Source organism: Colletotrichum jinshuiense, chromosome 4, assembly GCF_051148585.1.
Source record: "Colletotrichum jinshuiense chromosome 4, complete sequence".
NCBI classification, from domain to species: Eukaryota; Fungi; Ascomycota; class Sordariomycetes; order Glomerellales; family Glomerellaceae; genus Colletotrichum; species Colletotrichum jinshuiense.
Window position 1 is genome coordinate 5,369,397 of NC_139311.1, and position 23,398 is coordinate 5,392,794.

Here is a 23,398-nt window from a genome sequence, read left to right on the forward strand (position 1 = left end):
GCATATATACTTCTATACACCCCTTCTTCACGGCCCGGCGGCGCCAAAGAGCACGCCAAAGACGACGGACCACGGCAGCCGCCTCGCCCTCAGCATCCCCGTCCACTCCCGCAGCAGGTCGTGCAGGTGGTGGATGTTGGCCCGGCGCCAGTAGCCCTGCCACCGGGCGCGGTGCGCGCGCGGCGTCGTCTCCCACGCGCGCGTGTACAGGAACACGATCCACATGACGTCGGCGCTGCTCATGCCGACCTCCTCGGCCGCGGGGCCCAGGCGGTCCAGCACGCGCTCGAAGAAGCCGTCCCAGAAGGCGGGCTGGCGGAGGGGAGCGCGCTCGCCGTCGTCGTCGCCGCCGCCGCCGCCGCCGCCGTGCCTGAGCTCGTGGACGCTGTAGTCGAACACGTCGACGAGCCGGTGGGCCACGCGGTCGAGCGGCTCGAGGAGGGCGTAGTACCGCTCCCAGGATAGACCCGGGTCGAAGCCGCGCGGCCGCAGGAACCGGAGGGCCGCCGCGTGCTCGCGGGGGATCAGGACGGGGACGTCGTCGAAGAGGAGGCCGGGGATGCGGAGGTATTCCTGCGGCCGGCTGTCGTGGGCTCGGCTCGAGGGGTCCCGGGCCGACGAGCGCGACGACGGTTCGGTCATTGTGCCTGTGAGCGTGTATCTCTGTGTGTGCTTGTAACTTACGTGTTGAGTATTGAGATGCGGTGGGGTCTGTCAACAAGCCATTATGCTTCTTCCCGTGCCAGGCTGGGTCTTCTTATAATACCCGGAATCCAGCCTGTACGGGAGCGTTTGTTGGGGAAGACAAATCCCGTATCCCGCACACAAACCCATTGTTCATCCGCCGAGCGGTGGCACGGCGAACAAAAGTCGGCCGAGGTTCAAAGCCACTTGTTCGCCGTGGGGGAAACACGGCCCAGACACATCTAATTTCCATGTCACGCGTGATGTTACAGCCTTTGACGTTATCGCATGGACAAAAGAGAGCAGCGGGAGAAAAAAAAAAGGCCCGCCTCTACACGTGGTGCTGATGGTGCGACGCGATAGGCCAGCATCGCGGGCGACATGATGCGCTCCGGTCGACCATCACGCGCCCGGTAATGTACATCCGATAAAAAGGGGATCACGACCTGGCAGTAAATTCTCGACTAGATAACAAGACCACAACCCTTTTCCCATGGTCTTTTGACGTGATGGCCCAACTCCTCCCCGGTGCCTCGTAGCCTCATGCCAATATCCCCCGCAAAGTCATTCCTGCTGCAGACCCTCCTCGAGGCGCCACCTCAACCGCGAACCCGCATTGTCTGCCGTGTATCCGTACGAATGGCCGAATCGAACAAAGGGGGGGCTGCCCGGATCCCGGCAACTTCGGCCGCCGACTTTGCGACCACCGCCCCAAAAGGAGCTAACTAAACAAGCCCGCCGGCACGGATATCTCGGCCTGGGAAATGAATTCGGGCAGCGAATATGCAGTTCGGCTTCTTAGTTACACTTTCTGTTGGTCAGCGAACAATGTCCCGAGTTCCCCGGGCGGACAAAGAGCTTATACGGAGGGTCCTTGGAAGTGCTAGGCCCACCGAATACGAACCATTACAAAGACACCAAATTTTCTACTTATTTAAACAGAGACCCGAGCGCCTCGTAACTCTGGCGGCGGAGCGTGGGAACCAAGAATCAAGTCTATCAACAAGGAAGATTCGAATTTTCATTATAGAGGGTAATACGGCACCCGATGTTGGCCTATGGTGCAAAATATAAGAGGCCATTGTCCTTTCCCAACGCCTATACAATGCTTTGAACAGATGAGCAAGGGACTTCATTCGACATGTTTTGACAAAATTCCTCCGGCGACGACATAACTACCGAACGGCAATATTCTTCATGCGACCCGTGGTCGGTACGGGCTTCTCGAGCCTCCAGGCCCAAAGCAGCATGTCCTCCGCGGGAAGGAATACCAACAGGGCGCGGTTGCAGAGGTAGGCCATAAACGCGCAGAAGGTGGCAACCAAGGCATCCATCAGGTAGTGGTTGGCAGTCCCGACAATGGTGAGAAGGATCCAGCTCGGGTAGAAGACACCGAAGCCGAACATGACCCAGCTCTTCCAGCGCTGGCGGTTCTCCTGGACCTCCTTCAGCTCGACGTCATCAATGTCCAGCGACTTGTCCAGGTCGTCCTTGAGCAGGTAGTTGCGCAGGCGGCCGAAGAGGAGGTTGAGGATGGCAGAGTCGGCGATGAAGACACAACCGATGGCAAAGGCGTAGCCAAAGTGCATACTCGGCATGGCAGCCAGCTTGTTCACGAACTTGCCGCTCATCCACACGCTCTCGGCGTTCTCCAGGTTGACCGTGTCGACGAAGCCGTACTCGGAAGGCATCAGGCGCGGGGGCGCGCAAGGGTAAAAGATGAAGATGAGGAAGGCGAACATGTTTAGCAGCGTCATGGTGCGACGGACGGTGCAGAAGCGGGCGTGGGTGGGCGCCAAGGCGTAGTAGTAGGCGATGAAGCCAACGGTGCCGGGGATGTGGATGAGGGAGTAGCCACGGTTCAGGATGGTCAGCCAGATGCCACGGTAGTCGCCGACCTGGGCGCCCTCGAGGAACCAGTGGGAGACGCGCCACTCGACCCAGCGCTCGGGGCCGGTCCTGGTGCCCTCGCCGAAGAACTTGGCCTCGGTCTCGAGCAGGAAGAGGCCGTGGTCCTGTGCGACGTCCCAGACGGCCTTCCGGCCGCCGTAGTAGCTCTGGGCCATGCCGGCCGTCATGCGGTAGAAGAAGAAGGTGATGGCCCAGTAGAACATCTCGATGAGGAAGGGGAACTTTTGCAGGATTCTCGAGTGGATGTGCCTCGCGAAGCGGCTCGAGTTCGGGGTCTTGACGCGGATGCAGCCAAAGATGGTGCGGTACTTGGGCGGGTGGGCGTCGGTTCGAACGGGCTCGTACGAATCATCCGAGATGCGGGGAGAGGAGTCTCCTTGGTCGAAGAGGGGCTCGTACGTCGCATTGTTGCGGCGGAGGATCGAGTAGTTCTTTCGGCGGGTGAAGTACAGGGCGATGAGCATGATGGAAACGATCAGCTAGTGCTGGTGTTAGCCTCGAGGGATACCTTGTCCGGTGGGTTCCCGCGCTCGCGAGCCCTTTAGAGTTTCCTTACAATCGGTTCGACCCAGTCGGGTGTCCTCCAAGTGCGTACTGCCTTCCAGCCGCCTTCGGGGGTGCCATAGGGCAGTTTGCCGTCGGGAAGCTTTCCGTCGGCCATGATGACTGTCGATTTGGGGCGGGTAGGCGTGAGTCTCGGTGTCTCGAAGAGCGAGGCCTCTCGTTTTTATTCCTCTCCCTTTTTTTTCTTCCTTTTTCCTTTTCCCTTAGTCTCGGGAAGAAGTCATGCACGGCAGGATATCAGTCCTCTGCGCTAGCCCGGTCCAGCCAAGAAATGCCTTTTGCTTCAGCCCAGACGAGAACGGCGATCCAGCAAGGGGGTGTCGGGGTCGAGGTGTCGCCGTGAGTTGGTGACGTCGATGTGTTGCTGTGTAGTCGCGAATGCCCGGTTCTGGTGGTCGAGATTCCTCCGAGACGCTTCCAGACTGGCGGCGGTGTTGTCGGCCGAGTGGGCGGGCAAGGGTGGAGGGAACAACAAGACAGCGTCAGGCAACGGGAGGACAGGACACGACTGCGACGAGGAAGCTGGCGATGCGATGCGACGACGACACAACACAGCAAAGTCGGTGGGAAAGGGGGGGGGAAAGGAGAAGTAGGCAAAATCAACAGAAAGCTCGAACGGGGTGGCCCATCGGAAATAGTGGGCTGGCTGGTTCATTTAAACAGATGGGCCATTTCCACAGGAGACGGGCGAGCGTGGACGAATCCGCCGACGAAACAGCAAGCAGTTCTGCGGTGGTACATTGTAGCCATAGCAAGTAGCATGAAAGGTGGGAACCGACGGCATCTGGGCGCGATGCCAAGACTTTCTAGGTTTCTTCTGTGTCGGTTGCTGTGCTTTGCACGGCACCGGGCTGGCCCCGCTCATCCCTGGCCGACGGACGACTGTGCTGTACTGTATGTACTGTCACTCCGTCCCTGGGCCCTTCCTTTGCAAATGCCTTGCCTTGCCTTGTCTTGGGTCGCTGTGCTGTGCGAAACGGGCAACTGGTCATGTCGCTTCCTTCCTTCCCTCCTTCGCTCGCTTGTTGGCTGGTGCTGGTGCTGTTGCTGGGCTTGGGACTGGCAGTTGGCTTGCCCCTTCCTGCAGAGGCTCAGACCCCGAGTGCAGGGCCAAGCAAGCAAGCAAGCAAGGCAGGGCCAGGGCCGGCAGAGAGAGTACCTAGTCTAGGTACCTAGGCAGGTAGTGTACATGCTATGCTGGCTGACCTAAGACCTAACGGTACTCCAACAACGCAACCGCGTTGCCGCAGGGCGAGGAGTCAAGAAGGAACAGCAGAGCACTCGGGAAGGAGAAGGAGGGAGGAGTACCCGTACGGATACCTTACGCAGCAAGGTACGTACCGGGGTCCTCCCCGCCTGTCTTGTGTGCCTTTGCATTGCTTAGCTAGCGGCGCGTGCTTGTACCTTGCCTTAGAATTTTGCCGCAGCGGTGACAACCTTCTGTTTTGCATCCGGCGTTGGGAAAGGCAAAGCCAAAGGGAAGGAGGAAGGGGCCGTGACTCTGTGAGGAAGCGAGTGTGCAGCAGGTGCGAATCCGGGAAGCTGGGTTGGGAGGTCTGTCCCCTCCCTACCTAAGTACCCGGTATCCCTTTCTTCCTTCCTCGACTTTTTCCCCTTTACCGCAAGTGCTGCTGCGTGTGGTGTGTACTCCGCCATCTCGACTCGAGTCGGCCAAGCCAAGCCAAGGGCCAAGGCACACTCTCAACTTGACGTGTCATGTCCGTCACGAGAGGAAAGAAGCTGTGCCTTCCTTCTCCCTCCCCCTCTCAGGACTTCCCAGCGTGCTACCTTAGCTAATCCGCTAAGCTATCTTATCCATCTCCATGCGCTCCTGCTACGCTCGTCGCAACTGTGCCGATGACGGTCTAGCCGCGCCATCATCAACCGTGAAAATCGTCGACAGGATAAACAGCCGCAGCCCAGACCAGACGAGCAGTACGTACTTGGTTGACTAGCTCCATCTCTAGAGTCTGAATCGAAATCCGGAATACCATGCTGCCACGTACCTCTCCTCTCTCCCGGCACCACATGGTGCACCTGGCAGCAGGAGGGACACGCGTCTTGGCGGCGGCGTCGTTGCTCCCCTCCCACATCCCACATCCATCCCCCCCAATGCTTGCATTCGCCCACCTCTACTATCCGTATACCGTACTACCTACTACAGTCTATACCTAGTAATGTGCACCGTTCGGCCCGCCCTCTGCACCAGCATCCGCATCCCATTTCCCACCCATCATGCTCACTCTCTCTCATGCATTCAATTCATTCTCTCACGCTCAATGCTCAATGTCCATTCTCTTTCAAGTTTCCCAGTACCACCCACAACACCCCAGCGACGGCCAGCTCTGTTATTTGTTTGTTCGGGCTGGACTTCGTCGCTTCTTCTTTTCTTGGCGTCCCGCGCCCGTCCCTGATCTTGGACCCTCCCGGCCCTGCACTGCTGCTCGGCCATTCCCCGACCGCCATCTCGCCTCCACCCTCCTCCAATTAACACCACCACCATCACCACCGTAGTTCAACCGACAACTCATAACCAAAACTCAACTTAACCTTCAGCATCGCCTCGCTCTCATGTGTTACAGCCAATGCTTCTTCCTGCGGGCCACCTGCCCTCCTTGCTCTGCCTCGCTCCACACCATGTCAACTCGTCTCGCAACACCACATAGGTAGTTAGTACACACACAATGCCACCCATCACCTCCCACCCCTTGAATACGGCGTAAAGCGCTCTAGCCTTCTTTTCGCCAGTTGCAGAACCCATTGAAAGCTTTGCACCCACTGTCAGCACCCTTTTCAGCAATGATATCACTCTGCATGCCTACCCTGTCCGGCCAATTTCAACGCCCCTGGCCAAATAAACGACGCTACGCTCGCTCCGAATCCCGATGGCGGCTAGCTGCGACGGGAAACATCATACGAATCATAGGGCCGCCCGGCGCCTAACGAATCCCCGGTGGCACTACTCGACTCGCTTCCCAGCCTGGTCTTGGCACTCCCGTAGTCCGAAGCCATGGCGACTGACGGGAATGAGAAGCAAAGATTCGATGCCATCCCGGACATAATCCTCCTCGTCATCCTGCGCCGCTTCGAATTTTCAGCACTCGCGAGCAAAACATGGGCCATGCTAAATGCACTTCGTCGTCCTTCCATCCTACCCGACTGACCATGGTTGTGCGATACGAAGGCGGCTCGCATTAGACCCACTGGGCCCGATAAGACGCGAACGCGCCAATCCTGCTGGTTTGGGGGAGGTACATGAGATGAATGGGGAGGCAGTTTTTTTTTTCTCGCCAAGGCAATCCAATCATTAAAACTCAGCTTGGCCCGCTGAGCCCAACCTGGCTGGCACCATGGCGCAACCTCGTCCAGCATTGCAAGCCCTGCACCTCCAAGAGCTGGATCACCCGTCGCCCAAGGATCGCTGTAGTCAACTGACATCCACCATCAGTAGCGTTCACCCCCAAGGGTTTTGTTTCGTCATACATACCATGGTACAGCACTCGCTGAACCGGCCTTCATGACCTCCTTGCAAGCAGGAATACCACACATGATTGATACTGGCCACCTACTAAAGCTCGCTAAAACAAAACGGCGTCGAGTTGAGCTTTCTCGCCGAATCCCTTCCCTTACTAACAGTGCAGTATCATATTTGCGCTGCTGCAGGAGGCGGGCTAGCTCTCAAGTCAAGTCTTTGTACGCCAGCGCTCATCCGCTTGCGACTCGGTCCTGAGAAAATTGTGGCCGCCGTGCTACTACCGGTACATAGCTTACATTGTCAGCTATTCAATCGCACCGTTCCCGTCCATCCTGCCGGTGGCCAGCAAGCCATTCATCGATGCTTCTGTCCGAAGAAATGCGGGACATGGCCGAACGGCACGCGACCTCTCTGCTGTCACCCCCTGAATTACCACCACCCACACGAGGTCATTTACCGTTCAAGGCCTAACGTCTCCATCCCACCCACTCGTCACGACGGGACTTGGCCACTTCCGTTTTGATGCGTGCGCTGAACCTGCCCGGTGCGAATCTCACCGTAACCGTCTGCCTCACTATAGCCGAACTTCGTCTCAACTCTACAGCTACCACCAACGCACCCATGTTCTCCTCGTACTGAAAGGACCGCCTTTCCAAAGACAAGGAGGAATTGTTTCTGGCCGGCATTCGTCCGTCTTGGCGTTGCGGATTGTTGGTCCTCAGGCACAGGCACACACACACACACACACACACTCACACACACACACACACAGTGAAACCACCTCGTTCCCCTTCAGCCTGGGAAGCCCTCGCGCCATGTTGCCGGACATGCAAACTGATAATTATTATGCACCACATCGCCGCTGATAAAGCTTGATGGAGATGCGAGCAGACCATGTACACAGAAGAAAGAGTAGCATGACATTCCTTCAAGAACTCATTGATTGGATCGACATCCCGGCACCTTGCATGTCAAGCTTCCCATCAAATCTCTCAATGGGCTTGTCAGCAACGACATCGAAACCCGCCAGCCAAGTGGCTGGACCCACCGCCAATCGGTAACAATACGCGGGTGCTGATGACGATCCTCGCCTCGCATTTCCCGCGGGACCCGGCGGGTCCTTCATTGATCCCCTAGGCGATGCGACCGCGTACCGGTATCTGGCTTCGAGGTTCCTTAGCAATCAGAGACGGGGTTCAGGGCAGGAGAAAAAGCTTGACGCGTACAAAGCTGCGAATACCAGTACGCAATTCCCACTAAACCCCCACACCACGGACTCTGGTCGTGACTCGTTGTCAATCGGCTCGTGGAGTGAACTCCTAGATCCTGGGGAAAGAACCTCAACTACTCCGCTATCGATATCAAATAATGGCTCGCTGTCCGCGGTTTCGTCCATACTTCGGCACAGGTTATCCGTACTCTCTCAACTCCATGTTGCAACTGCCTGTCAAGAACATGCCTAAAACGCAGCACGCACCACTGGGGGCTGCATTCGTTCGGGCTTAGCCGCCAGCGGACTCGGACGTCGTTCACAGCGCCCAGTTGGAGCTCGGGGCGCCTCTGCGGCCACGTGCAGGGCGGTGGCCCGGGGCCGTGGGCGGTGGTGGATGGGTGTTAAACTGCTGAGCCGGTCCAAGTTGCACTGCTCCTCGTGCCGCGTCAGTTGCCTTGGGTCAATGTCTCAAAAAAGAAAGAGGAAAAAAGGTTCAGGCCCGCATGTTGCAAGGTTCCTCGCCCGTGCGGTTGATTCAACGTTAATGATCCCATCATCCCAAGACTGCGCAATCTTCTTGCTGGCGCCTAAAGGGAGACCTTGCCTGGACGGCAGAAGCGTCTGGGACGAGGTACAGGCGTTTCACAGTCATCATGCCGCCCACCCCAAGTACTCTCCAGTAAAGACTGCGAATCTGGCCGACCTGGCATCCAGAATTTGCACGCCACATTCCAGCGGGCGTCGTCGGGGCGTCGCTTGTGTTAGTCCTTGTTCCATCACGATATAGAATATCTCCCTTGCTAATCGGACTCCATAAAACCTGTGAAGCCATGATCACATCCAATCCATTCTGGCAACCGATAGTCGCAATTGGGGAGAGGGGGTTATTAATAATTTTGCAACCCACTCGTCCGTTACCTATTACAGCGCCCCGTTACCGGCGCTGCGAGTTTGGCAGTCTCCCCGTAGGGTTCACCCCGGCCCGGCGTCCCCCCATCGGGACAATGGATTCTGCCGCCGGACACATGCACGTTTCGCGGGCGGAGGGGGTTGGCAGACGGGGAACCTTTGCGGCTCGACGGCCCTCAATGGCCAACGCTCCCCATTATGCTCCTGATCTGAGTTTTTGAGGTGGCGGGATGCTCTCCGACACACCCATCTGCTCTGGCAGTTCGGTCGCCAACTATTTTTATTTTGTTTTCAGGAACTAGGATTCGGCGCCGTCGAAAACGTGGGGCCGCGTTGAGGGTACACACCTGCTTTTACCTCCCTCCGCCCCCCCCCCCCCCCCCCCCCCCCCAAAAAAAAAATATGGTTCGTCGTCACGGTCCATACCCGGAGGAGGACGACCGCTGCGAGCGGATTATGTAAGGGGAGGGGAGGGGAGGAGAGTCGCAGACCATGCTACACTCTTGGAATAAACCTGTACCGACTGCTCGCGGGGCCGGAAGTAGCCTGCCGAAGCACGTCAAATGTCCTCGTCTGCAACGACAACACCACCACCAGAGCAACACCGCAGGGTGCCGGAATTCGTCAACGATTCAATAACCAGTAACCAAATCTCCCCTATTCAGGTCGATATAGCAGGCTGGTTCTACAGCGCCTAGGTACACAAAAAGGGGGAGGGACCGAACCCGCCCTCCCCCCTTCCCTATCAAGACACGCCCCCCCCAAACCCCCCATCACGCATATAAACTGAACGATATAGACGGACAGCCGACGGCGTCGTCGAGAGTCGTGAGTGCGTGAAACATGATTAAACCACCGCCGATGACGACCTCGACAACACCTCTCCTCCTCCCCCTCCCTTTCCAGGCCAGACCACGGCTGCCCAGGAAACGGACGAGAAAAAGGAGATGAATGAAAAAAAAAAGTCAAGAGCGCCTGGATCCATGGCGTCGAAAGAATTCCAACAAAAAACCCCTCACAAAGCAAAGCCATCCGAGCTGCACCATTCCCCCCTTTCAACCCTTCCTCTCGCCTTGCCCTTTCCCCAACGCTCAAGCGCCGCTTTCATGTCCCAATCAATCAATACTGCGTCTCAAGTAAAGTGAATTCTCCCAAATAATGCTTTGTCGTCGTCGTTGTTGCTGTTCGAGAAGGGGTTTGGACTTTTTTTTTTTCCCAGTCTCGTCTCGGGTTTTTTTTTGGTAAGAATCGTTTGTTTGCTTGTTTCCTTGTTGCTTGTTGGCCTTTTTGTTTCTCGGGAGGAGTCTTCTCCCCTCCCAAATGCTATTGGTGTGGATTTTGCTTTTTGTCTTAAAAGTAGTATTGCTGCTGAGGCTGGCCCGGCGGGGGCTGGGCGACAAAGTCAAAGTTCATGGTGTCGACGCCGGTGTTCCAGGGATCGGGAGATTCTGTCATTGCGGGTTAGCTGGCTTGTCAAGCTCGCCAGGGGAACAAGAAAGAGCGCGATACGTACCCCACCAGATTGATTCGTAGAGGTCCATTGGCGACATGTACGTCGAGGGGTCCAGGTTGCCCATGCCGTCCATGCTTACGGGCGGGTACGCCATACTAGACGTGGTCAGCAAGTCAAGGTTCGTTCCTGGCGAGCCAATGGGGAGTACATACTTGGGAGTGTATTCCGCCATGGCGGTTCCGTTCTGCATCTCGGCCATGGCGAGGGCGGCATCCTGATGGGGGTCCATGCCGAACCCCTTGCCCGTGCCGTCGCCGGAGCCGTTGATGTTGGTGCCCATCGGGCCGCCCATGAGCATCGGCGGCAGCGGCGTCCTCGCCCCGCTCCCCGTGCCGCTCGAGTCCGTGCCCTTCATCTGCGAGGTGCCCATGATGGTGCCGTGCTCGTAGATGTTGCGCAGCGCCGTCAGCGCCCTCCAGAGCGGGCCCGACAGCTCAATGTCCTTGTCCGTCTTGGGGATGTGGACCGAGGGCGACGTGGCCTCCTTGGCGGCCGTCGCCGACAGCGCGGCGATGAGGTCGCCCTGCAGCTGGCGCACCTCGGGGCTGTTCTTGGTCTCGCCCAGGATGCCGAGCAGCAGCGCCGACGACAGGCCGTGGTAGGTGAAGGCCCAGCTGCGGGTGGGGATGACGGAGAGCTGGTGCATGGCGAGGAACATGCGCACCGTCTCGGCGAGGTTGTGCTGGCACTTGTCCGAGAGGTGGCGCTTCTGCTCGGGCGTGAGCTTGGTGCAGTCCCTCCGCAGGGCGGGCCGGCAGCAGACGGAGATGACGAAGGACGTGTGCAGGCGGACGGCGTAGTGCTGGAGGCGGTCGATGGCCGTCTTGCACTGCTCCTTGACTCGGATGTTGGGCGCCACCATGTTGCGGAGGGTCTCGACGGCCTCGTAGTTCTCCACCATTTGCTCGTACGAGACGGTCGTGGCGACGTCGGGGTTGAGGCGCCGCGAGATGATCTCGCAGAGGTGGTACATGGTGTCGAGGTAGCCGTACTCGCCGGCGATGGTGTGTGATACTGTTGGGATGGGGCAGCAGGGTATGTTTGTCATGGGGGGGCTTGGTCTGTCAGTCGGGAGTCCAGTCTACGACCACATAAAAACTCTGTCAAGGAATTAAAGAACTCACCGGTCAAACGAGAGCGACGTGAGGGTGTCGTGCCAGACGCACGTCCACCAGAGCTTCCGGCGGATCATCTCCTTGGACTGCACGTCGTTGCGGGCGCTGTCCCTCCCGTCCGAGGGGTTCGGCCGATGCAGGCCGAGGGACTGGGCCAGCCTACATGTCAGGCCGAGCAGAGCCCACGAGGCCTCGGCCTTCATGTCGTTGAGCAGCACGAAGCTGGTTAGTAGGAGAGCCTGGATGGAGTCGAACGTGGGTCTATCAAGAATCGGCGTCTTAGTCAGCGGGGGGAGGGTTCCTCTTGAGGTTTATCGTACATCCGGAACAAGGACAGGACAGGAAAGGAATGTAAGCGGGGGACAGCGTGCGACTCACCGTAAGAGGAAATTGCCCAGCCTCAAGAAATGGAACGATATCTGGATGTACTTTTGCGAGTCCCGCGTGCGGATGTGATACGGCGAGTCGTGGTACTGCGAGCCGACCGCCAGCAGGGCGAAGAGAATGGCGAGCCACGAGGCGGACACGGGCTTGGGCGTCCTCGTCGCGTTGCTGGCGTTGCGGGCGCGGTCTTCGAGGTAGACCATGAGCTTGGACTCGAGGTCGTCAATGTCGACGACGAAGCCCCAGAACTGCTGCGGTGTTTCCTTATATGTGCGGAAGAGCCTGTGAACGTGGGTCAGTCAATGCTGGTCCTCGGCGGCACGGGGAGAGGGGGAATGGGGTGCAGGCGTGGGGTTTGCCCTACTTCATGACTTCGCGATCTGAGGGCAGTTCGGCCGAAATCTCCCTCGTCAGGCTGTCAAGGTGCTTGGACGACATGAGGGGGAATGGCGCCGAGGTGTCGAGTCCGAGTATCGACCTCATGTCTTGGCGGATGTCGATGCCCTCTTGCAGGTCGTTGGCCGCCGACTGCTCCCTCAACAACGAGGGGATGCTGTTCTGGCCGAGGTACCGTGTCACGGCCTCGGGGGCCTCGGTTTCTTCGACGCCTGCCGCAACTGGTTCACGGGGAGGGTTGTCAGTATACAGCTCACTACCCAAGGGCGACGACGACGCAGTATGTCTAGGTGGCAGAGTGGTGGTGACGGTGAATGATGACTTACCGATGGCCGCGCGTGGCCATGTCGCGCTGTTGGGTTCCTGTTTCAGAGGTGGTGCTCCCGCGGCGGCGTCGGCGGCGGGATCTTCAGGTGAGTGAGGCCTTTTGCGGCTGGTGGCGGCGGAGGTGATGCCGTTACCCGCGGCGACGGCAGCGGCGGCTGCGGTGGCGCCGCTTTGGACGCTGTTACCGCCCTCGGTCGTGACAGAGCCGGCGGGCTTGCCGTGGGTGCCGTGGGAGGCGGTGCGGTTGGGCTTGTACGAGCATAGCTGTGGGTGTTCGCGCTTGACACAGTTCTCGCAGGGCTGCTTGTTGTCGCACTTTACCTTGCGCTGGCGGCACGGCCAGCACGCTGTGCCTGTTTCGGGAGTCAGCGGCTTTGAGTCATCACGGAGATGGTGTGTTTTTATTTTTTAAATCTTCTGGCCGCATGGGTTGAGTGGGTAGTGATGAATGGGATGAGATGAAGCCGACGAGATGCCCGTGAGAAGGTAGTCATCTGATATAGCGGGGGGAGGGGATCAATTGAGAGGATGAGATGAGAGTGAAAGGGCAGACGAGGCTGACACGGCTGACACAGCATCAGGGCGGCACTTGAACGACCCTTTTTTGGTGTAAAGTCACTCATGATGGTTCATCTCACTCACCATATCGGACCTTGCGGTGAGAGTGGATAATGCGGTTGGCCTCCTCGGGAGTTAGGTCGTCGATGGAGGCGTGGTCCGGGGTTGTCTGCGACTCAGGCATGATGGCGGCGACGTCGTCCTGGCATCAGAACCCGAGAAGGGGGTGTGTGTTCGCGGGCGGTGCTTGACGGATTGATGGAATGAATGGGCGGCCCGGAGAATTCTAATGCGATGGGACAGGCCAAAAGGTGGAACCCCCCTTTCAAAGCCCGCCCGCCGTTGGATTTACAGTTCACGGGCGACGGACGGACGGGTTCGGGGGCCAGCGGGCGAGGAGGAGGGCTGGGCTCGGGGGTGATCTGTATGCGGTTCTCGTTTCGGGCGGGTGGCGTGGTATCCCTCGGGCCGGGCGCAGGATGGCGGGCGGGATTTGGGACGCGGCTACCTCTTCTGGCAGGCCTTTTTGGGGGCAATCCTCGGCCGTTGAGAGGACGAGCTTGGTGTTGCTGCGGTGCCTCTCTGCCTCTGTAGTGCCGATGCGGCTCCTTTCGAGAGGGGGTACGAGTAGCTTGGGTTTTCGCTTGGGTTGGTTTGGTCTGGTCTGGTCTGGTCTGGTCTGGTAGGGGTGGAGGGTGGGGTGTGTGGGAAGCTATCTCGAATGCCGAAATCCCGAGATGATGGCGAGATGGTCGCGCGCGACGACGGCTGCAGGCAGGGCGACGACCAAAAGAGCTGTGAGTTCGCAAGAAGAAAGATTTCCAAAAGGGAAAAGAGAGAGAGCAAGGCCAGCCACGAGGCGGAACGCGGCTAATGATCACTGGGACTGACTGGGTAATGAAGACAGACCCGAACGAAACGGGAGAGATGCGGGGGGGTTGGTCCAGCTGGGTGTCGTCTGTGTTTGTGTCTGTGTCTCCTGCCGTCTTCTTCGGGAGCTCGGGACCCTTGATTTTTCTTTTCTTTTTCCTTGGGTGGTAGAAAAAGGCCAGGGCGAGAAACCGACCAGTGATGATTCGAGAGCGCCGCTGTGGATGAGTAAGAAATTCCGCAGTGGAAACGCTTCCACTGATCACCCCAAGGCTGTAGCGGCTTCGGATCACTGCGCTAGTGCCTCAATCCGGTAAGGCTCCAGCTCGCATACCCCACCTTTGGCCGATGTTCCAGTGCTTCCAGACTCTTTTCCTGCCCTCTGTCCTGCTTTTCCGCCCTGTCACTGGATGGACCCGGTCTCGCTTACGTACTCTGTTGGACACCTCTGATTGGCCATGGAGAGCGTGCACGGATTCCCGTGTCGTCACCTCGGCGGGTCACACGGTGTGTCGAGGTGAGAACACAGAGACTTCTCGGTCTGATGTAAGCGTTCTCGGCCCACCCCATCGCTTCTAGAAGAGACTGAGGGGTCAGTCATTATCTTCTCTGCAGGCTCCTTCCCCCCTTTTATTTTTGATGCGAAAATCATGCTCGATGGCTGTAGCGTATGGGCAGCGGGCAAGAAGAAGAAGCCGCAACTTTTGCAAATACGTTTGGGTTTCTTCGCAGCCGCTGTTCCGCAAACGTCATGTTGTCATGTGCAGGAGAGAAAGAGAGATGGTGTATTGATCTGAGCGGGAAAATGTGGCCCATGTTGCGTCACTCTATGCTGTTTGTTTGAGTCAGTCACAGCTTCATCCTTGATTTTGAGCTCCATGACCCCGTGCCGGTTTTGATGAGCATCTTGATAACAATTTTTTGTTTATTTACTGGGTGAATCCATGTGCGAATAGTCCAGCGCAACAAGCTAACAGGTCACAAGTTGGTCATCTCTTCCACCATGATACAGTTACAAGCCCAGGCACAGCCGCTCACCGGAGTTCAATAAATAATATTCATTATAAGACTACTGGCTCAAAGTCGCCAATCCTATCCAAGCGCACATCACATTATCGTTTAGAGCGACGCGGTCAGCGGCAAGTCTCTCGACGAGCTTCCAACCCACACCTTCTTCGGGTACTCGCTCACAACCCAGTTCTGGCTCGCCGTGTCCCAGTTGCTCAGATCACGCCTCGTAATCTCCGCCGTAAACGTAGCCGACGCGCCGGGCTCGATGGGGATGCGCTCGAAGCCGCGCAGGACCTTGACCGGTTCATCCGGACCGCCGAGGGACACGTAGAGCTGGGCAACCTCATCGCCTGCAACGTCGCCCGTGTTGGTGACCGTAGCAGTCACCGTGTACAGGACATCCCACAGCTGAGGGTTTCCGCCGGGGCTTCCCGAGGCAGGGTGCTTGGGCTGCGGGCTGCTCTCCAGGGCTCGCGGAGGCAGGAACTCGTCGGCCGCCTGGCCGTACGAAGGGTCGTTGGCGGCATCGCGGACGTCCGACACGTTCAAGTAGGGGTAGATGAAGTTGTAGATGTAACGGAACTCGTTGCTAGGGAAGACGTAATCGGCCGGGTTCTTGCTGTAGTTGCCAAACGTGGGCGCCTTCGCCGTCTGGCCCGTCGTCGGCACGTATTCGCCCGCATCTCCGGGCGTCACCACCAGGTCCGAGTATTCAAAAGTCGTGTACGAAAGACCGAAGCCGAAGGGGTAAATCGGGGCCGCGCCAGTGGAGTTCTGGTAAGTTCCATTGCCGTTGGATCCAGAAGCGGCTCGGTCGAAGTAGCGGTAGTCGATGAAGACGCCTTCCGTGAAGTCGTCCTGAGGAGCGCCATCGCCGTTGTTGGGCTCGTACAAGACATCGGCGCCATAGCTCTCACGGCTGGGGCCCCAAGTGAACGGAGACTTGCCTCCAGGGTTGACATCGCCGTAGAGCACGTCGGTGATGGAGTTGCCCGACTCCTGGCCCGGGAGGCCGGCCCAGAGGATCGCGGTAATGTTGGGGTTGTTGTACCAATCGGTCAACACGACGGGGCCAACCGAGTGGATCACAACGATGGTGTTGTTGTTGATGGACGATACATTCTTGACCAGCTCGTCTCCCGCGTTCCAGAGCGTCAAGTTCTGGCGGTCACCCTCGTTTCCGCCGACGTTGATGAAGCCTTCACCGCCGTTGGCATTAACGAACACGATTGCTGTGGCGTCAGCCTGAGATACCAGGGCCGTTGTAGCAGCAGACTCGTAGTTGCTGAGAATGCTTTCGTAGCGAGCACCGTCGGCAACGGCTCGGGCTTGCAGTGCCTGGTCTGGAGTGATCAGGTAAGGGTACTCGGCCGTTCCTGAGCCCCATGACGCAGCCAGCGTCCCCTCGTTGCAGCCGCGGTCAGCACAACCGTTGGGGCCGCGGGTATTGGGGCCGGCATCCTCTCCGATGACGGCCAAGAACTTGGGCTTCTCAAGTGGCAGCGCGCCTTCATTCTTGAGCAGTACCGTGGCCTTCGCCGCAATCTCGCGGATCAACTTAGCGTGGTCTCTGCCCTTGCGGACGTCAACGTGCTGGTTGATGACCTCAACGTTTTCCTTGGCGTAGTATTGAAGAGGTCCAATGGTGTCCTTGGTCCAGGAGGAGAAGTTGATGTCGGGTACGTCATCCACTTCCATTCCGACCTTGAAGAACGCGGCCATGATGCGCAGAGCCATGTCATCAAGGCGGTACTCGGGAACTGTCCCGTTGAGAACAGCCACAGTTAGGTTGGTTCCCCAGAATGTCGTTCCACTGTTGAAGAGAACGTCACCCGGCATTGCCATGTCAAGGCCGGCCACGGCAGTGGCTGCTCCCGCATGTTGGGCTTGCCTATTGAGCTGTCAGTAACTTGAAGTGGTGTAAATAAATCGCTGTAAACAACTCACCAATCAGACATGATAAAGCCCTGGAACCCGAGTTCTTCCTTGAGAAGGCCATTGAGGAGCTTCGAGTTTTGACAGCCGTACGAGTTGTTGACCTGGTTGTAAGAGCACATGATGGAGCCGACGCCGGCGCGGATGGCATCTGCGAACGGCCACATGTACAACTCGTGCATGGTCTTATCGTCAATGTTAGACGAGAGAGACTCGGTGATGTTGTAACCGTAGCCAATTGCTTCGGGAGCTTGTCTGAAGTGCTCCTGTTCGTTACCAACGAAATGCTTGGCGCACGCAATAGCTCCCGCATCCTGTTTCGTTGCTTAGTCGAGTCAAAGAAGAAAGGCGGGTTGAGGTTGACAACTTACCTGAATTCCCTTGACTGACTCCGCCATAGCAATACCGGTCAAGTACGGGTCGACGGAGAACCCCTCCCAGTTACGACCGCCGGTCGGAGCACGGCCAATGGGGCCCGCAACGGGGGCCAGCACAACGTCGACGCCCTTGGCCCGGTGCTCGGCACCAATGGCTTCGGCTCTGCGGTAGATCAAGTCTCGGTCCCAGGTCGCGGCGACGGTCTGACCCGAGGGAAACACGGAGTTGAAGTCGGTGAAACGAATACCGACGGGGCCATCCTGCATGCACAGACCTCGAAGCCCAAGACGGGGGACAGAGCCAACATTTCCAACGCACAAGTCTCCTTGCCAACTATGTTGCGGTCAGCCAGTTGATCTGTGTGAATGGGGAGGATAACACGTACCCAACTCCAGTGGTCAAGTTGACCTTTTCTAGAAGTGTCAATTGAGAGACGAAGCTCTTCGCTTTGGCATAGGCATCAGCCCAGCCGTCCGCGTTGGGGTCTGCCCATGGTGATGGGTAAACCGGCGGCGAGTATGCGAGGTCGCGCTGTGGGCAATGTGAGTCTTCATACTGGTTTGATAGCTGTGATAGCCCGACGGTCCAACCCGCGAGCAGAAGAGGGCGCATGGTTTCGGGGGTTCGAAAAAGATTACGAAGTGAGAAATACTCTGGAAGAGAACACCGGCAAGAGAAAGCATGCAAGACGAAGTAGTAGGCGGCAAAGACCAAAAAGACCAACGAAAAAACTGGCGAAAATGGCTCATTCACCCACGCCATACATGATATTGAACAACCAATGGCAGTAAACAGACTCGGGTGATGCAGTGCTCGAAACCACGGTGATGTGAGACCTGCAGTTTACCTGCAGGTGCAGCATCAGCAGCAACGTACCTTGTGCAACCTTACTTCGGGGGTGACAGCAGCGGCAACGTGGTCAGCTGCCGCCAGAAGGGCAACAGCCAGACTTTGTGTTCTCATCGTGAATCCCAGCAGCTGCGGACTGCCGTCTTGGGCGGTGGAATCTGGGGGAGCGACTGGCTGAGAGGCGGAAGTCGAAACAAACTGGTGGAAGGTGCTTCCAAGGAAACTGAACCAGTGACACAGCGCCGATAAACGACACTAGATCAGGGCAGGAACACTCGAGTGTTCAGCTGAATGAAGACCTGTCGAGGAGGTATCGGCTTGGGTTGTATTCGTGGGAAGGGAGCACGGAGCCTGGACCGAGAGATGGGACGAAGGCGGGTGCGGCTGCGGCTGCTTTAATATCGACGAACAAGCTGGGGTGAGGGTCCAGGGTAGCTCTGGGAAACAAGGCTTCCCGCCTTCAAGCAACGTTCTGGGCGTGGTATAGGCTGCCAAGTTGGTATGTCTGTTGATCTGGGCTGGTCCGGATGATGTAACAAGGTCTCCCTGCTCACAAGCCGCGATGGTACGGACCCAACTTGTGGGCATATGCAGCACGCTGGACGGATGCTACCCCACCACTCCGCAGACAACTTCAAGGGTACAAAAGTATCCCACCGCCTCCTACTACTGCAGCAGACCAATTTTCGAGTGTTTTTTGAGCGGAGCTGATGTATGATACGCTAGAGGAAGTTGCGGGGAAAGAAAGATGGAATATAAGGTGATCAAAGGAGGGACTGATGAGTTGGAGATGGAGGGCCGTCTCCAGACCAGATTGGGTCAGTTGCGCCTGAAGTAGCTCTTTATCGAGCGAGCTGGAGCCTAGAGGAAAGACAAAAGGACCTCACCTCGCAGGGGACATGAGTCCGTGGCAGACGCCGTCCCGAGGACGAGGATGAGGATTAGGAGAGGCGAGCCGTGACCGAGCCACTAGGCACATGGTGCAGCAGCAACAACGTCGGTACGTCATGGCAAAGAAGGGCCGATCACTTCGAATGATGACGGGCAGGGCGATGCCAGGAAGAGCGGGACGGGAGATGGGCCACTGGGACCATGTGTCTCTGCCAGGAAAGCTACACACTAGAAGAGGGCCTTTTGGTCTTGGGTGCGTCGTCCGATCCAGTGGTAATGGAAGGAAGCCCGAGGGCGAGACAACGTTGTGGTTGGTTGTGGTTAATGAGAAATGAACATTGGCCATTGGGCGTCGTTGAAAGACAGGGGGAGTGGAGGAGGAGTCTGGAGGGCAAGGCCAACAGTCGAACAGGCCAAGGCACGGGCGGACGGGGGACGGGGGGGCACGGGGGCCGGCTTGGGAGGGTACGTACCCCCCGGGGAGTGAGAAAGAAGCCGGGCAGAGAGTCAGTCAGCAAGAGGGCAAGAGAGAGAAAGAGAAAGAGAAGAGACAAATCGGAACCGGTGGGGTAGCGGGGCCCCAAGTCACAGAAACAGCTGGGGAGAAGCAACCATGGGGTGTTAGGTATCCCAATCCATCGTCGCGGCATGTATCTCGGCAGAACTAACATGTTCCTGGCTTAGCAGAGGTGCAGTCCCGGTCTTGGCTGGCTGCGGAGAATGCATTGGTGCCTTGTTCGCAGCGGGGAAAAAGAAGAAAGGCGAAAAAATAAAAATAAAAATAAAAAAAGGGTGGTGGCGCTACGCCTTCCCGCCGTTGGAGCACTGAGAGGCGCATCTGCCATTCGCCATCTCAATCTCACCACCTCGAGTGAAGGCTCCCGAGCCGAAACATACTGGTAGGTCATGACCAGCTTTTGTGAGTGGCGATTTGCTGGATTTACACCATCAGCAGCTCTGCAGCAGCGTTATATCCGTGGGAGGCTAGCCTAAACACCACGTCCATTCGTTCACCGACTAACTCACATGGTTCGTTCCCTTTTTGCTCGGCACCGTGGCGCCAGCACCATCATCAATCATGGTTCCGAGTGTCTGCCGATCGGAATATACACGCCCCCACCGCCTCGGCACTTGATTCGCTTGGCAACGTCTTCATGTTATTCTGTGAAATGGGCTTTAAACATCTTTTATATGACAAATGCAACGTCCCCAGCACATCACCGATCGACACCATTTTGGCATACAAATACACTCTACTTACGAACCGGGAAAAAGCATCTTCCATGTACTCCAATATATCCGTCCCATGTCGCCGGCTGACTGACCAGCCTGTATGCTTAACCCACTGACCCTTTTTCATCTTAAGATGAATAAAAATAAATATTATGCCCTGTCATGAAAAAGCATAATTGCTTCTCTAATACACACCGATCAGAAAAGCAAGCAACGGGACGCTAGATTTTTTCCATGACGCCATGTCCACAACCAAATAAACGTCTCATGAGCAAACTGGTCGGTCCCCCCGCCAGTTGGCCGCAGAGGTCGCACACACACTTTTTCTTCCTCTGCCTGCTCATTCATCTTTTCTCTCCCCCTCATTCCCTCCCCGCATTTTGACATAACCAACCCACCTGACCCTGTCCTACCCCTCATTTCCTCCCCAGGTACATCCACCGTAAAGGCCTGCTCTTCCCGACATCTCTATCCACCAGGTAGTTTAGTCATTATCCTACGAATCCCAAGGGGTGCCGGCCGGGCGCCAAGAAGCGGGGTCTCCGAGTCTTTCGGCCCGTTTACACATTGTTGGAGAAGCTTCATCGTTGCATCTCTCGACGAGAGAGGGGAAAAGAGGAGAAATAGCACGCAGCGTATGGCTTTCTGGGCTTGACGCACGCTTGTGGTAGGCAAGTAACGTTCCAGCAGCGGCCCAAATACGCGGATAGCAGTCTCATTCGTGCCTGGGTCTGTCTTGCAAAAGTCATTTCATTGCTGATCGACCTGACCGCCACCAACGACATACATGAGTTGGTGGGTTCGGTAAGAAATAAGCTGCAAAAAGGAGCTTGCTCAGCTATGTGCTCGTTCCGGGAACACCGGATTGCGAATGGTCAAGTCGCCCAATTCCAAGAATGCCTTGTGTGCTGTATCAAAGATTCTCCTTCAAGTCTCGAGCCACCAACGCCACAGCCCAGCCGTTGCCAAACGCCATTGCCTTGTTTGCTGCCTTTGTGTAAATTCCAAGCCAGGGCATGTTCCGCGAGCTCCGCGAACTCCGCGGCAAGAAAAGCAAAACAAAAAAAAACGGCCCGAAGAGGTTCCCACCCACCAGCCAACCGTCATCCCCGGCTTGGCCTCCTGGCGAGTTTCTTAGTAGACTCCCGGCAGAATTCTCCACCGCACAATCTTCTTGTACTTCTCCCAGTCCTTGCCATATTTGCGCGCACACTTTTCGTCATCGCGTCGGTCACGGTGAATCAGCAAGATTGCAAAATAAAGAATGTAAAAGTAGGTGATGGGAATCCCCCACCCACGCGCAGCTCCCTGGACAACCTCCCGACCGTCGGCCATCTTGAAGGCCCCTTCGATTCCGGCTTGGGCGTATCCAGTGCCCGCGGAGACGATGGTGTATCCTGCCATGCCCGTGGGCAAGCAGTACGGCCATGCTTGCAGCCAGTCACCAAGGTAGTTGATGTGTCGGGCGACTCCCCACCATCCCGTGATGAGGAGGCGAGTGCCGGCCTTGGTCTCGATGTATTTGAGATGGGCCACGCTGGCGTCGTTGGGGTCGTTGCGGAAAGCATTCTTTTGGCTGTTGGACAAGCGGAAGATGGAAAAGGCAATCCCGATGATGCCGAAAATGCCGGCCATGGCCAGCGGGCTGACTGAAACGGGGTACACGGCCAGATAACGTGTCTGCAACGAGTAGACGAACGGAAGCCAAGCAACATCGCCAAAAGCGAGCATGAAACCGAATCCATCAGTGATGATGTCAATGGTTGTCAAGATTGCAGGCTCGTTCCACCAGCAATCAGCAACGTATACAAGTTGGGCTGCCGAAATGAAGGCGATGCTGTTCGTGACGAAGCCGTACGTGCGGTACTGCTGGGCCACCCACGCAAAGTTCATCAGAGACCAGCCCAGCAAGCCAGGCCGGATCTCCATGAATTCCTTGATATCGATCTCGCCGATAATGGGGATGGTGACACGGGGGTTCAGCTCTCGTCCGATGAACCAGTCATACATCAGGTTGCCCGTGTGTCCGCCCTCGGCCAGCTCGCGGTTCTCCTTGTTGCCCGGTTTCACGCTGAAGCTCCGCACATACACAAAGGTCGCAACGGCATAGGCTATCAACATGTTGGCGGTGACGACCTGGATGTAGTTGTCGGTGATGAAGGTCCATACGGGGAACTCGGCGCCCTGTGCGATGGTGCCGGCGAGGCAGATGGTCAGGGTGAGAATGCTGGAGGCAAATGCTGCGTCTGTTAGTGGATTGTCCCACATTTCACCATAGGGAATCCGCGATACGCACTGTTGAATCGATACTTGAGACGGCCACCCGAGGCCAGCTGGACCCCGTCCACCTCGGTGGCAGGAAGGAAACGGTACAGGAGGGCGTTGAAGAGGTAATATCCCAAGACAACACCTGTGACCTTGGTACTTCCAAGACCCCAGATCCCCTCCTCGGGCCATCCCACTTCGCGCTTGAGCTGTTCGAGCTTCAAGGTGGAGGGGCTGAGGAGGGAGGGTGCGGGGCAGCCGGAGACATCATTGCAGATGAAGGTGAATAAGTAGACGAGGATTGGAAGTCCGAACGAGATGCCAAAGGTACCAATACTGTTCAAAATCCGTTAAGCTTTGAGTCAAGATGCACGACGCGCAATGCTGGGCGAGCAACTTACGGTCCTCCAAAGTGGTAGCCATGTGGCTGTTGAGCCACGTCTTGCTTCAGCTTGGGCGCCATCGCGAGTTTCCCCTCAGATTGGGATGTAGCTTGTCCGAGGAGAGGAGATGGGAGCTTGGGTGCCAGCTGAGAATCGCGTTCTGTTGAAAGTGCTGGCAATAAAAAAGCTTTCCGGCTGCGAAAGAAAAGATATTTGTACGTCTCTGGGAATGCAGCTCCAATGCGAATACGATGACGGAAAACTCACTCTTGGCCCCAGGGCAGGAGGGCTATGAGAAGCGTCTTGCGCCGGAGCTCTGGTCTTCCGGGTGAGCTCATGGGCTCAACTCAATGACGCTAATGGGTGCACAGCCATGTCTGTCATTGGGCCCTGCTGTCCCGAGGGCGTCATGAAACGGTGCAGCTGCTCGGAGCAATGGTTCCACCGATGGGATGCGGCGCCCGGGGCGATTTGCACGAGCATCGGATGATATCAAAACAGCCAGGCCGAGATCCAGAGTGAGTTTGAGGCCCT

The 23,398-nt window shown here is 57.2% G+C and overlaps 5 protein-coding genes across 5 annotated transcripts; all 5 read right to left on the reverse strand.

The window, feature by feature from the left end:
- Positions 1-27: 27 nt before the first annotated feature.
- EsH8_IV_001367 (uncharacterized protein) lies at positions 28-642 on the reverse strand (the record flags this gene model as incomplete). The annotated part of the gene is made up of 1 exon (XM_083266257.1): positions 28-642. One exon carries the CDS (start codon positions 640-642, stop codon positions 28-30), a length of 615 nt encoding a protein of 204 aa, XP_083125152.1.
- Positions 643-1,859: 1,217 nt separating this feature from the next.
- Positions 1,860-3,256, reverse strand: EsH8_IV_001368 (PAP2 superfamily-domain-containing protein; the record flags this gene model as incomplete). Its single annotated transcript, XM_083266258.1, has 2 exons — positions 1,860-3,074; positions 3,152-3,256. The coding sequence occupies 2 exons, from the start codon at positions 3,254-3,256 to the stop codon at positions 1,860-1,862; spliced, it is 1,320 nt and encodes a 439-aa protein (XP_083125153.1).
- Positions 3,257-10,106: 6,850 nt separating this feature from the next.
- Positions 10,107-13,233, reverse strand: EsH8_IV_001369 (transcription factor domain-containing protein; the record flags this gene model as incomplete). Its single annotated transcript, XM_083266259.1, has 8 exons — positions 10,107-10,204; positions 10,270-10,364; positions 10,422-11,324; positions 11,394-11,645; positions 11,763-12,050; positions 12,133-12,385; positions 12,491-12,844; positions 13,134-13,233. 8 exons carry the CDS (start codon positions 13,231-13,233, stop codon positions 10,107-10,109), a joined length of 2,343 nt encoding a protein of 780 aa, XP_083125154.1.
- Positions 13,234-15,038: 1,805 nt separating this feature from the next.
- EsH8_IV_001370 (beta-glucosidase) lies at positions 15,039-18,206 on the reverse strand (the record flags this gene model as incomplete). The annotated part of the gene is made up of 5 exons (XM_083266260.1): positions 15,039-16,821; positions 16,878-17,179; positions 17,237-17,576; positions 17,629-17,774; positions 18,120-18,206. The coding sequence occupies 5 exons, from the start codon at positions 18,204-18,206 to the stop codon at positions 15,039-15,041; spliced, it is 2,658 nt and encodes an 885-aa protein (XP_083125155.1).
- A 3,144-nt stretch (positions 18,207-21,350) lies between these two features.
- On the reverse strand, positions 21,351-22,944 carry EsH8_IV_001371 (delta(14)-sterol reductase; the record flags this gene model as incomplete). The annotated part of the gene is made up of 3 exons (XM_083266261.1): positions 21,351-22,456; positions 22,513-22,817; positions 22,883-22,944. The coding sequence occupies 3 exons, from the start codon at positions 22,942-22,944 to the stop codon at positions 21,351-21,353; spliced, it is 1,473 nt and encodes a 490-aa protein (XP_083125156.1).
- Positions 22,945-23,398: the final 454 nt, after the last annotated feature.